This window comes from Ixodes scapularis, unplaced genomic scaffold (genome assembly GCF_016920785.2).
Source record: "Ixodes scapularis isolate PalLabHiFi unplaced genomic scaffold, ASM1692078v2 PGA_scaffold4__175_contigs__length_147842914, whole genome shotgun sequence".
Taxonomy (NCBI): Eukaryota; Metazoa; Arthropoda; class Arachnida; order Ixodida; family Ixodidae; genus Ixodes; species Ixodes scapularis.
In genome coordinates, this window is record NW_024609879.1 from 111,708,693 (window position 1) to 111,721,885 (window position 13,193).

The 13,193-nt window shown below is 46.3% G+C and overlaps 1 protein-coding gene across 1 annotated transcript in view; it reads left to right on the forward strand.

The window, feature by feature from the left end:
* LOC115319667 overlaps positions 1-11,436 on the forward strand; it is a 50,500-nt gene extending 39,064 nt beyond the window's left edge. Inside the window, exon 5 of the mRNA XM_040218019.3 lies at positions 3,271-11,436. Within this exon, the coding sequence (XP_040073953.1) occupies positions 3,271-3,412 (142 nt within the window). The 3' untranslated portion in view covers positions 3,413-11,436. The remainder of the gene's footprint in view (positions 1-3,270) is intronic.
* Positions 11,437-13,193: the final 1,757 nt, after the last annotated feature.

The following is a 13,193-nucleotide window of genomic DNA, read 5'->3' on the forward strand; positions in this document are numbered from 1 at the left end:
TATTCAACCTATTTTTGAACACGACGGGAATATTTCAAGTTTCGTTGCTTAATTAATTTTGTTGCTTAATTTCAAAAATTTTGAGATAGTGGCCGATTTTGCTTTTTGAAGCACTCAAAAACAATCCCCAATCCTTTGTTTCGCGAAAAATAAAATATTTTTCGTGTAATTTTACTCTAGCCATGATCACAAACCGAAACCGAAACGGTGGCAAAGCCGGACAACATTGTATATTCGGCATCACTAAGCATGTACACCCACGTGATATACAAGGGGAAGAAGAAGCTCCCCTCTTATCAGGATCCTCCTTTGTGCCTCCTGGATTAGCACAGGCGTCGCTATTCTCATCCCAGAAGATTATAGAAGATTAACCTGTCACTCAAAATTCTTACAAAAGCAGCTTCCCTCTCCTCCTTTTACTTGGTGTTCAAAAGTATGCGATGTAACACAAGCCGCGCTCAACGAGGCGATCGGCTTATCAGTAGTATCAATAGTCGAGCGCCGGGCCGGCCGAGCGCGTCACTCACGTCTTTCACGGCGCTGGAGCCACCCGTGCTCTCCCCGGGAAAGAAAACAAAATTGAAAAAAAAAAAAGATACTGTACATGTTTGATGACGTCGCTGACGTGCCGGGAGAAGGAATTTGGAGGAAGCGGAAATGCAGCCGGGCAGTGTTGTCTGGCCCGCACGTCTCAACCAAAACCAGCGGATTCGTGCTTGTCAAACTTTGACAGCGATTTTAATGAACTTCTAGGCGGAATTCCGTCGTAATATTTGCCATGGGGGTTTTGTAGATGATAACAAAGAGAACTGTATAGTTTTGCACTACTGAAAAAGAAGCGGAGTTGCCCTTTAAGGCCTGACCACACTAGCGTCAACGGCGCCGCCGGTCGGCACCGCCAGGCGGCACCGCCGTCCGGCGTTCCAACGGAATCCACATTGGCGTCCATTTTGCGGGCGTCACGTGACAGCACTGGCTCTCGCCATCGCGCGCGCAACTCCCGTCGGATTTCCCGCTCTTTCGTCGTCTGCTCTTTCTTTAGATACTTCCGTTTCGGCTCTCATCTTTCACATATATCAGCATCGAAACCGCACTCGCTGCCTACATGGGAGATGTCCATAAAGACCTGGTGATCAGCGTGAATGTGATTATCCTAGCCTGCTCGTTGATCTCGCGACGTCGCCGCGCTCCGAAGCGAAGAAGGCACAGATTTTGGGTCCGGCCGAGTTGGTTCTACCGAAACACCGAAGGACAGGGCAATGCTTTGCTGCCCCGGCGGCGTGCCAGAGATGAAGGCTACTTTCGAAAGTGTCACCAAATCAACACGACATCCGTAAAAACACAGACGACATGCAACAAGTGCCACGGAAAAACTCATTTGTAATTCCGAATCCCTCTCCTATTTTCCCAGCGGTTGTTCTTGACGTCACTATCTAGGTAGTCTGGCTGCGTCTCGTCATATAAAAAGGAAAACAGTCGCACAGTTTCAAGGAACCGCTCCGTTGGTGAAGGCATCGGGGAAAATAGGTATAGCAGACGAACGAAACAACGTTACGTCCTTCGGAACGTGAAAGACGTGCGGAGAACCGGCTTGAGAGTTGCCATGGCATCGTAACGTCACTATCTACGCCACCTCCCATTGGCTCCTCTCTTCTGCGGCGAGGTGCGGCGAGCTCTGAGCCGCGTAAGGAGCGGTTGGCTCTGCTGCGCTGTACGTCGCGCCGCTGAAGCCGAAAACTGGTATTGGTCGGCAGCCGGCCGCGCCGACCGTCGCGCCGCAGGCCTCCACGACGCCAATGTGGTCGTGCCTTTACGCTCCCTTAGTTCGTCGGCGGCGATGTGGCGTGGACGGCCACGTTTTGCCGGCCGACGGCCAAGCGCGCGCTCTCGTGAAGTGGCCGCGCCGCGCTGAGCTCGGCCGTGCACCCACTCCGGAGTTCGCCCGCGCGGGTTGTGCGACCAGGCGACCAGGCCCGCACCGCCGCACCTCGCCGGGCCGATGCGCTCTGCGTGCGCCGAGCCGCCCTGGAGAGGGCTTCTCTGGTGGCGTCCCTTGGAACTATGCCGCACAAGAGCAAACCGGAGCCTCGTTCCTTGATGATGCGCCAGCCAATGGGAGCCTCCCATCAGATTTCTGCTTCACACGACATTGGGACAGGGGAAGGTGCCGTTTGGCGCGGCTTCAAATCTGATGACGTCGGTTTGCTCCAAGGAACAGTTAATGCTTTTGCATTAAAAAGACCAGTACGCCACGACCGAACAGCACGCACACCAAATACGCGGCCGGTAGTGAAGACGCCAAACCGAGATATGACGTTGGTTGCCGGTCTATTAAAGGGGAAAACCCACGACGCTGTGACACACCGGTGTGTCGCAGCGTCGTGGGTATTCCTACCACTGCGCCGTTAGCCGTTCGACGGAAACACTCGGGCAATGGCCGCGAGTTGGAACTCTGTGGCCGGCGACGATAGCCCCGCGGCTCTTTTACAACCCGCCATCCGGACCGCAATAAAGCGTTGTGTTAGACGGCGGCTCCTGCGACGTATTTTATTGGCACTTCGAGGATCACTCCGATGCGTGGGAAGTACCGGACGCAAACCCGTACTTCCTACGCAAAACCTGTCGGTAACAAAAGAAACAAGAAAAAAAAAACAAGATTGTATTTTTTCTAACAAGCTTTCTTCCAGAAATAAATCCCGCTGAGTCCTTACCATATCATGTCATGGTTTGACGGATATGAAGACTTAAGTGAAGATATTTTTTTTTTCTGTTTCATGTTTTGATTTTAGGTAACGTCAGGCTTTCAATCCTCCGCATTATATCACCATCACCTGCGTAACGTTCACACGGATTCCCCGCTTCCTCCGATGCGTAGTTCATAAAAAAGTTTTTTTTTTCTATTTTTTTTTTGTCTCGGATTTTATATATAATGTATCTTATGGACCAACGCGCGGGTCTGACGTCACACTGCTGCATTAAAGCTGCCGTGGGCAGGCCGTATGCGCCGTCTAGATGGCGCGCACATTCGAAAAGGTTATCTTACACTGGATGCCTTCCAGGCACGTATCCGAGGGAAAGGGGGGGGGGGGGGGGGGGGGGGCTGCAGGCGCCCCTTCTCTGAAATCTTCCATTTAGCTGGGGCCTCCTCTCCTTCCTCCCCCTCATACAAAATTTTGTCATGGGTGCCCCCCCCCCCCCCCCCCCCCTCCCCACCCCCCTCTGAATCAAAACCTTGGCGCTGATGCCTTCTTTTGTCGTTGCTTTTTTCAGGAGGAGCTGCATTCGTCGCGGAGGCAGTTGCGACCACCGACCCAACGATTGCTGCTACAACTCTTCGTGCCGATGCAACCTGTGGGGCACCAACTGTAGATGCCAGAGGATGGGCCTCTTCCAGAAGTGGGGAAAGAAGTGAGCAGGATGGGGACCCTGCACTAACCGACACCGAAAACCGGAGGAACCAAGATGGCCGCCACGATCCCCTTCTTTTTTTTTTTCTTTTTCCTTACGCCGCCGCGAGCAACGAGGCAAGATCGAGATCGGGCAACTGTGAGACGACGATGAAGTGACTGCGGGTGGCGCCGCCACCCACGCGTGACGCCAAGGAAGTGACGCCATCTTGCGACGCCCGCCACGCAACCGGACTTTTTCTTTCTGTTTTTTTTTTATTTTTTTTTATTCGTGTGTGCTCCACGACTCCCAGGAACGGACTGGTTTCTCGTGAATTCACGCTGAACCCCCAAAGCGCTCTCGTCTGATGGCTGAAAAAAAAAATGTGCAACAAAATTACATTCTGTTGTCGACTAGTCAAGCCACTAAGTAGCATTGGCAACAGAAAAAGAAAAACAACAAAAAAAAAACAATGATAGGCAGCTTTCAAGCTGTTTTTCTCATATTTTCCCCCTCAAGGGTCACAATGATCGTGCGAATATGTTGTATTTTTTGTTATTCGCCCTTGTAAATAGTTGTGTCAAAACTTTGGAGGACTCTTGTGTTTTTCTGTACTTTGCTTCGCCTTAAAACAGACCGCAGCGGACGCTACGAGCCGTCCCAGCCACTCTACCGCTGTGAATCTATCACTTGACTGCGCGTCCGACACGTCACTGTGACCTTCGGAAGGTCACGTGATAATCACACGGCAGTGGATTGGCTTATGGGTGGTTTGTGTACCGTGCGGCGAAACGGGGCGTTGCATGTGTGCCAACTGTCGTACGTTGATTACTGTTCGGTTGTTGTTGTTCTTGTTCTTCTCTTTTTCACTACAGCTCATTTCATGAATCGTTTTTTCCAAAATATTTTTTTTCCTACTGTTTTCCAGTTTTGTCACCGGTTGTCATCAACTCAAGAACGGTATTAGTGTCTTCTTCGCTGCTCCTCAATGGTTGCTTAGTATCTCACCTTATGAGTCTGTAGTTGTAATACCATGCCGTGCTTACCACCTTTGCGATATATACATAGTCTGCAAGTGTTCAGTTGTGGCCAGTTATTAAGGGGCTCGAAAAATGGAGTCATGTCCTTTTTGCGGGCGAGTTGGAGAACTATGATCGCCCGGCATATTTTCAAGACCTTTTTCGTTTTGTTGATAAATTGAATGGCATTATTATCGTGAAACAAGAAACTCACAAAAATTGATCTGTGTTAACAATGTTTTATCAAACAAGCTAAACGTCAAAGGAAAACGAAAGGGGGCGTTTATTGAAACATTTTGTTATGGTGGCGCTGCTGGGATATATCTTCTCGATTACTGCAAAGCCACAAAATCATCCAAATGATCACTACTAATAATATATCAAGGTAACTGACAGTAGCAAAGTCACTTTTAACACAATGAAAAGAAGTTAAGTGCATCATTTCAATTTCGGTTCTCACCAAAATAGCTCGACCCCCTCTATTCGCAAATATGATAGAAAATCATGCCTAAGGTAAAACTTCTCTAGCGCGTAATCCCAAACTTGTGTGTAGTCTGACGGAGAGGGTCTGTGAAAAAACATAACGCGTGCGACGAAAGCTTCTTGGTCCCTAACTTAACCATTCCTAGCCTAACCTGACCTGACCTAACCTCACCTCACCTCCACCTCCACCTCACCTCACTTGGAAAACAGAAGGGAGGTGCCTACCCGCTTTTCGAACTATACAAATTTCAAAGGATGCACCCTTCACCATTTTCAAACTGCACAGTCACCGACAGCCAAGGGCGTGGTGACATCTCATTATTTCTACACAGCCAATATAGCTTCAGCATCGGGCGTGACCATAAACACCGCCTGCGTGTCATAAAAAACTTGTTGACAAGTTTTAGATGAAGTTTTCATTTTGTTTTTGTTTTTTAGGTTGTTTTTGTTGGACCGATATACCGCTTCTCGCCTGCGCTTCCTGGTTTGCTTCGAAGGGGCCGCCCGAGCAGCCGGCCGTGTTGCTTTTAGGAAGACGTGAATTCAATTCGTGAGCATCGGCATCTGTCGCACACCCAGCCATCTACGTTCTCTTCAACTGCCTGCCCCCCCCCCCCCCCTTTTTCCCTGGCTCAAAAGAAAACAAAAAAAAAAAGCCTTCGCACCGACGGAAGAGGAAAGTTGCATAGTTACTGTAAGATTTAGCAGTCTTTAAGATAATCTTCCAAAAAAACGTACTACCCATAATAATTATTCCGCATATACGGCAAGCGTCTTTTTTCTTAATATTATTCTTGTTTTCAGAAGAGCGGGGCTCAGCAAGAAAATTCAAAAGTTTCTCATTTGGAGCGCGAGGAAATGTCCACTCGACTAGCTCTCCAGCGTACACTGACGTGATTTACTGCTAATTAATGCGACCACGATAAAGCATTCGGGAATTTAAAGCGGAGATCATAAGGTCACGAATCCATTAGCATCCATTAATATCACGTCCTTCCCACTTTTTAGTTTGATATGTACTAAAAAAAACGAAAGCGTTCTCCCTTAGCGTCTTATGAGTCATTAGTTAGCAAAAACTTCAACAGGTGTTTAAATTTTATGCTACTGTACCTTTTTTGACTGAATGAAATTACTTATAATACGTGTTGGGCCGAAAATTAAGCTAACCTGTGAAATTGAGCGTGATTACATTAAATATGTGCGAGGATCAGCGAGGGTGTTATACTCCCTTGTAAGGGCACCTTAAACAAAAAACATACCTCTTCTTTCTTTTATTTTTTCTTGAATCGGCGAACTGGCGCACTCCGATGGACATGCGCAGGTTCAATATCGCGAGATCATTAGCGAATTCCTTAAAATTCGTTCTGGGAGCTTTCTAACTGCCCGAAAAAAAATATGATATTACTATACCTGTGAGGATCAGTGAATGTCTTAAATATATGTGAGAATCAATAAATGGCGCTATTTCTCGGCTGATTATCGCTAACCCACGCAACGAAAACCGGATCCTCAGCTTGGTGACGTGAAACAACATATAACTAATCCTTCTATACTTCAGCAGTTAGAGAAGATTTCAGAAAACTTGGAGAAGAGAAGCCTTAGAGAAGATTTAGAAAAGACTTCAGTTGGTCACCAAGATAGCCAAGTACGCAAATCCGCTGCAATTCAAGAGCAATCTTATAGTCACTGACATTTTAAGAAGCACAGGGTGTTTCTTAAAATATCTTCGCACATTTGGTGCCAGGCTCGAATCCTCCGGATACTATATAGTCATTTTATTTTACAGACAGGCTGTGCCTGAACTTTGCCCGAGTGATCGCTAACCAGTTCCGCTGCAAAAGCAGAGTCGTAGCGTTTCTTCGTAATACACTTCTCCACACCACTCTCTAAAGCCGGGTTCACACTGCTTACACATCATAAAAAAGACAGTCTCCATACAGATTCAAAAGCGAGTCATCGCGAAATCCGTGCTTTGAATGCCGCATGATAATGAGTTCACTGAGAAACTTGGCACGCGGCATTCGAACCACGGATACTGCTGCGACTGGTGTTTGCGGACTGTCTTTTTGTATGAGGTGTGAGCAGCGTGACCCCGGCTTAATATTACCCGATTCCTCGTTGCGCGGTAACATATGGAAAAAACATATTTTTTTTTTTACTGCGGAGCTGTTAAGGGCTAGTTTCCCCAGGATCGTGTCCGTCCTCAAATGACCTGATGACACAAAACTCTGGACAGCTACCGCCATCTATGAGCGACGGCGGCAACCTCGCTGGTTGTCTGGTTGCCGCCGTCGCCCATAGACGCGGCACATAGTACAGCCCCGCTGCTCTTCCTTCTTCACCAAAGTGGAAAGGCTGAAAGTTTTTTTTCTTTCGTTTCTTTTTTTTTTTTTCTTGCCGAGGCGTGACCAACGGCAGTAAAAAGTCGTTCCTTTGCTTTCAACGGTTCCTCCCGTGACGTTAGTCTTGCAACCGTCACCAGTTCAAGAAGAGGCAGTATGCAGTCGAGCTGGTTGGTAAACATCCTCATCTAAACCCTGACCCAAGAAGTGTGTTGTATTCTCTATTATTTTATGCCTCCTTGTCAAGGGGTTTAGAATTAGATGATGCCCCCAGTGACTGTGCGCCATCTCGCTGATTTTCCCCTGATCACTGACAGATTACGACCGACTAATTTGACTGACGAAGTTTGTTACGTACGATATCATTACCTCTGTGAAAAAGAAGGTTATAATATTTTTCTTTCTTGTTTACCTGCTGCGTTAGCTAGCGTGGACTAAAATAGAGGTTCCTCCTGAAGAAACCACTGCAAGATACCGACGCGATTAAATTGAGGAATTTGAAGGATTTGAGTTCCCGGCATTACAAAATACATATTCGTTGTACTGTTGAAATACCGTTAAACCCATTTTAATCAAATATTGGAGTCGTGGTTGTACACCTACCATCACGAAGCAGTAGCACGTATCTCGGAGCCAGTTACATTTCTTCGCTTTTTTTTTAAACGTGTAATACAAACATTAGCTATGCGCCAAGCAATCTATCGCGTGGTCATTTATGCGACAGTATAGAGGATTAATTGGGGTCAGTCTACACCGTTTGCCAATGCCAAAGTAACGCCGCGTAGATTTCTCAGTCAAAATCCACCTTCGACCAATTTGGGTATTGAGGAGAGGCAGATCAGAAGTTATATTCCTAACGAGCGTGTTGGTACGATGTGCTAGATAACAGAAAGTATAAAACAGAGAGAGGACGAAGAGAGGACGAAAATGTACTCGTCTGTGTTTCGTCCTCTCTCTGTTTTATACTTTCTGTTATCTAGCAGATCAGAAGGTTCCCGAACGATTACTCGCCAACTTGTGAGCAACAAACAGCACTTCGTGCCAATACTGACCCACGTCACGGTCGTAGATGTAATCACGCCGGCCACCGAGAGAAAATCTTTAGGGTAAGGTACTACGCGCTGACGCTCGTTTTAAATTCCCGCTAATTCGATTCGCTACTGCCTTCGCTGCCGTAGGCCTGACTTCGCAATGACGTATCTTACCCTACAGACTAATTCCCTTTGAAGGAGAGCAACACCTTGGAAGGGCATCAACGTCTGCAACTAGATTTCAGCCAACTGCATTCCCAATCCCTCCCCTGACGAAACAATAAAAAAAAAAAAAAACTCTAACTTTTGTAGTTCTCTCGGGCTTGACTTGAAGTGCTTTGGTGCAGCCTGACTCGCTTCGATCAATCCCTTGGTTCCCTTGTCTATTTTATTTTGTTCCTTCGTCTTCCACACGCTCTACTATTTCGTAACCCCTTTGGCGCACTGCAGTGCTGCCCGCGCTCTGTCGTAATTTTGCAAGGCCCTTTTCCCTTTTTGAGGCCGCCGGAGGGAAGAAAGTCTCTTGTGGAACCAAGTGTCCTTTGTTGATGCTAATGCTTCTCAGAAAAAACAAAAAAAAAATGAGGCACGTGGACAAGGTTCGTTGTCCTATCCTCTGGATCAATCTTTGCGAGATTGAAGACATCGTGGCGTACATGTAGTAGCATGATGCCTGGAACGATCCTCCGACTGATGCGTTTACCACGTCCGAAAAAGTGGTCCCTCGATTTCCGCCAGATGGCGTCATACAAGTGTCATGTTGTCGTGCCGCGATCCTGGCGGTGTCACGGCAGCGTTGGTGGATCTGGCAGACGCCTGTTCTGGTGTTGGTAGCTGCCTTAGCTTGACAGTTTACGGAAGCTTTAGCAGCCAGAGGTTGGGACGCCGTTTGCTCGTACTTTTTGCCAGGACGTCTAGCGTTATTTTGTTGAATTACCCGAGACCGGAACGAGAAACCTAGGAAGCATCTAACCGTGGAAGAGAAACAAAAAGGTGTCAGGAGGCCAGGATCGCGACGTTCGACAGCATGAGACCCCAATTTTTGGTGACGTCATTTGTTGAACTTTTTGGGGACCGCTTTTGATACATAGGCGGGATATAAGCAGTTAAACTCACCAGTCGGAAACGCGTTTCAGGCACCGTAGTAGTAGTTCCCGGCGAAAACTGTGAGCTCCCCGGACGTCGGTGCCTGGTGTCTTTTTGGACTCCGGAAACAAGCTAAACCAAATTGTTATCTCTGCGCGCGATGTGTGTATATGTGTATGTGAGACTTTGTGGGTGTATGAGTGTTTTTACGTCTTTAAGCATGACGTCGCCACGAACTAAGACTGGTATAGAATGCTGAAACACGGCTAGAAGACAGGTAGTAAGAAGGCCTATGCGTAGATCTGGTTGTGCCCTCGGTCTGACAACCTAGGCGCGACCAGGAGGGTAGTTACTCTGGAATCATCGCGATCTTCACAGGGTGCAAGAAGCCTCAGGGGTGATCTTGACACACACAAAATATATTGAAAAACAAAAACAAAACAAAAAACATGTGAAGGTGCTATGACAGCTGCGGTTACCCCTCGCGGTAAAGGAGTCATTGTTTTTGTGTAGTCGTGTATACCATATGGAAATACACGTAACTTCCAGAAGTCTCTGGAGACCTTTTGTCAATGACGATGGCGGAAGAGGGGACATGGTTTTTCTTTCTATTATTCTATCTTCAGATGTCAACGGAAACGAGCAGAGCAGTATTTATTGAATAAAGACGTGCTTCAATCAATCAACCAACCTATCAATCAATCAATCAATTCTTACAGTCTCCTGGAAGCAGTGCCCGCAAAACTAAATAACAACAAGCGTTTTCTCTTGGCTAAGAACTTACCAACCGAATTTAAAAGCAATCAACGCACCATTACAATGTTTCACATTTTTTGTTATATTTACATTTACTAGTGAGATTGTAACGCGTAATATTGATTTGTAGTTAGAATGCGTGAATAGGGGAGGGGTCAGGTGTTATTGATATTTTTGCTTTGATTTCACAATTCATCCTCCTGCATCAGGAGGTCTTTTTAATTTCACACTTTTCAAAATGCGCTTGTCCATTCGCCCATATGCACATATAAAAAAAAACACCCGATAAGCATAAGTAACACGACCAAAAACAACAATGTAAGCGTTTGCATGCGCCTGTTTCAAAAGGCCAGATAGACACACCAACACAAAAACAAGAAGGTCAAGGCGACATTGTTAGGCGCACAGTCAATGGGTGCAGGGTCATGTGTCTTCTGTAGCCCCTGTTACGGATCTTTGATGTTGTATATGTTATCATGGCTGGCGGCCATGAAACTGTAATTTTCTCGTTGAACAACGGATGCCAATTCATGCGTCAGCTTATAAATATGTCCGTTACGAGCTAAGACATTTGACAAAGTCCAGCAGTGTCGACAAACAAATGTCTACTTGGGTCCTTCTTCTTGTATGTTGTCTAACAAGGACGACATCGTTGCACCAAACACAAATGCACGACACAGAAGGAACGCAGCAGCGAAGGGCGACCGAAAGTCGAATTTTAAACAAGCAGTTAACGTTGATATGTATATATGTAAACATTGTTTCTTCGGAAGCCTACCCCAGTTTGCCGTGTTCTTGAACTGAGTTGCCTTGCGAGAGAAGAGAGCCGGCTTTCGCCGAACAGTGTGATGTCGAAAAATTGTATTTCTATATTGAACGTCGTGAACACGATCACGTGTTGCTTGGCGCGCTATATATACACACACACACATATATATATATATATAGTGCACACCGCTATGAGTGTTGTTTGTTTGCTTGACTGCCTGTTTGCCCTGTCTTTGAACTATAACGGCCAACAGGCTGAATGTGAATGTTGACAAACTGTTCGCGAGCGTACATGCGTCGTCACGCAGACTTTCGGCATCTTTAGCAGAGCTATGTTGACGAGCTTCTGTGCGCCACCGCGCTGAGTCTCCTGTTACAGCCTACCGACCTCACAAACTGCTGTTCAAAAGCGAACGCCCCAAACGTCAGACGGCTCATCTATAACTGTGTTCCTCTGATGTGAAAGATGTAACGACGAAAGCGTATATTTAATAATCAGTCTGTACGTGTGTGGTATGTGTGGTGTCTAAGAGCTGACAATAAACTAAGCAAATGCAAAACCTGTTTTTTTTTGTGTCTTCGATTTTTTTTCTGCAAAAAAGAATCTTACTGTTTTGTCTGTGTGTACGTGTTTCTTTTCTTAAAATAAGTGGCGTGCGCTAAAGCCTCGAATAATAAAATCTGCTGAAATCACTCGTAAATCTGAAGCAGCGGCAAGGAAGCATGGTAAGCATTTCCCACCTTATGCTATACTGGGTGTATCAAGGAGTGCCTATCGCTCTACGACTTTGTACAGCGTTGCCCAGAGATGGTGCATTGTTTTTGTAAAATTTGCAAAGAGCGAACTTACTTGAGGAAAAAGTTAAGAAAGAAAAAGGCTTAGCTCCTATGGAAATGCGGCGACGCGAAAGGTCTTCAAACAATACGGCGCCGTTTCGCACGGGAGGCAAGAGATGGCGCAAGCGGCCGCGATGCCAACTGCGCCAACGAACGAGCATACGGCGCCGAGAGCCGACGTCTTTAGCAGACGATATTTTCGACTCAAAAGCGGCGCGAGATTTTCTGATATCAGTCGCCAATGCATTATTTTATCATTCTTACTGATAAAACATACTGAATGGACACATAATCGATTAGAAAAATGGTTTGTCGGGATATTTTGACTGTTTTTTTCGGGCTACCGATGTCGTCTGCTTTTACTTATTTGTTGCTACCGCGCCTGTTTTGTTTCTGCGACTGTCGCTGCCTGCGGAACGCGCCCCACTTTTGAGTCGAAAAAATCGTCTGCCAAAGGCGCCGGCTCTCGGCGCCGTATGCTCATTCGTTAGCGCAGTTGGCATCGCGACCGCTTGCGCCATCTCTTGTCTCCCATGCGAAACGGCGCCGTACTATTTGAAGACCTTTAGCTTCGCCGCATTTCCATAGGAGCTAAGCCTTTGTCTTTCTTTACTTTTTCCTCAGGTAAGTTCGCTCTTTGCAAATTTTATAAAAAAAAAATGCACCTGTGAGGCAACGCTGCACGAAGTCGTAGCACAATACGTTAATAAACCGAATTTTGCGGTCGATTTAAAGACCCTGGCCACTCCTTGATACACCCAGTAGATATATGTTTGTGTGGGTTCTCACTTTCAGCAAAATAAAGTTGTGAGTTATGCGCTTCAACGATAGTTATTTGTTTATGTTTTCACTTGTTTGCAAAACTATTGTTTTGTGGTTAATTCCTACTTTGCAGAAAAGATTGTTCATACGTTTATTTTATTAGTATAATTTCTTTTTCTTTGCTGAGTGGTTGTGTTTAATTTCGTCAGGTAAAATGTCTTTACCTTTCGCCCTCCCACGTGCGACTCAAGCAGTTCGGACAGATATTACCTATATTATTGTAACTTTTTCAGTGTTCCCGTGATATTCTTCCAAGTTCAGCATGAAGATAAACATAAAGAAAACTGTAAACGCGCAAGGAAAAAAAATGTTTCATAATTTTAAATATCGGAAGAGTGCACGGTCGCGGACGAAGTGAAAAGGCCCAGGCGAGCGCGTGGCTCCGAAGACCTCCAGTGCCATCTATCGGAACAAAGCTGAGTTTTCAGCGAGGCTATTGTGTGCACTACCGGCATTTCAGTGGCGGTTCGATTTTTGTCGTTTTACTTCCCACTTGGTCGGCAAACAATTGCTGAATCGACGCTGATGGTAGTGCTCGGTCAAATATAATAAAAACACTTTATCGTCATTTATCCAGCGAATTTGTTACCAAACGCACGAAAACGGATCGTTCAACCTGACTACCCGGTGGTTCCACAGCCACACGTGATTCCCTTCTGTAG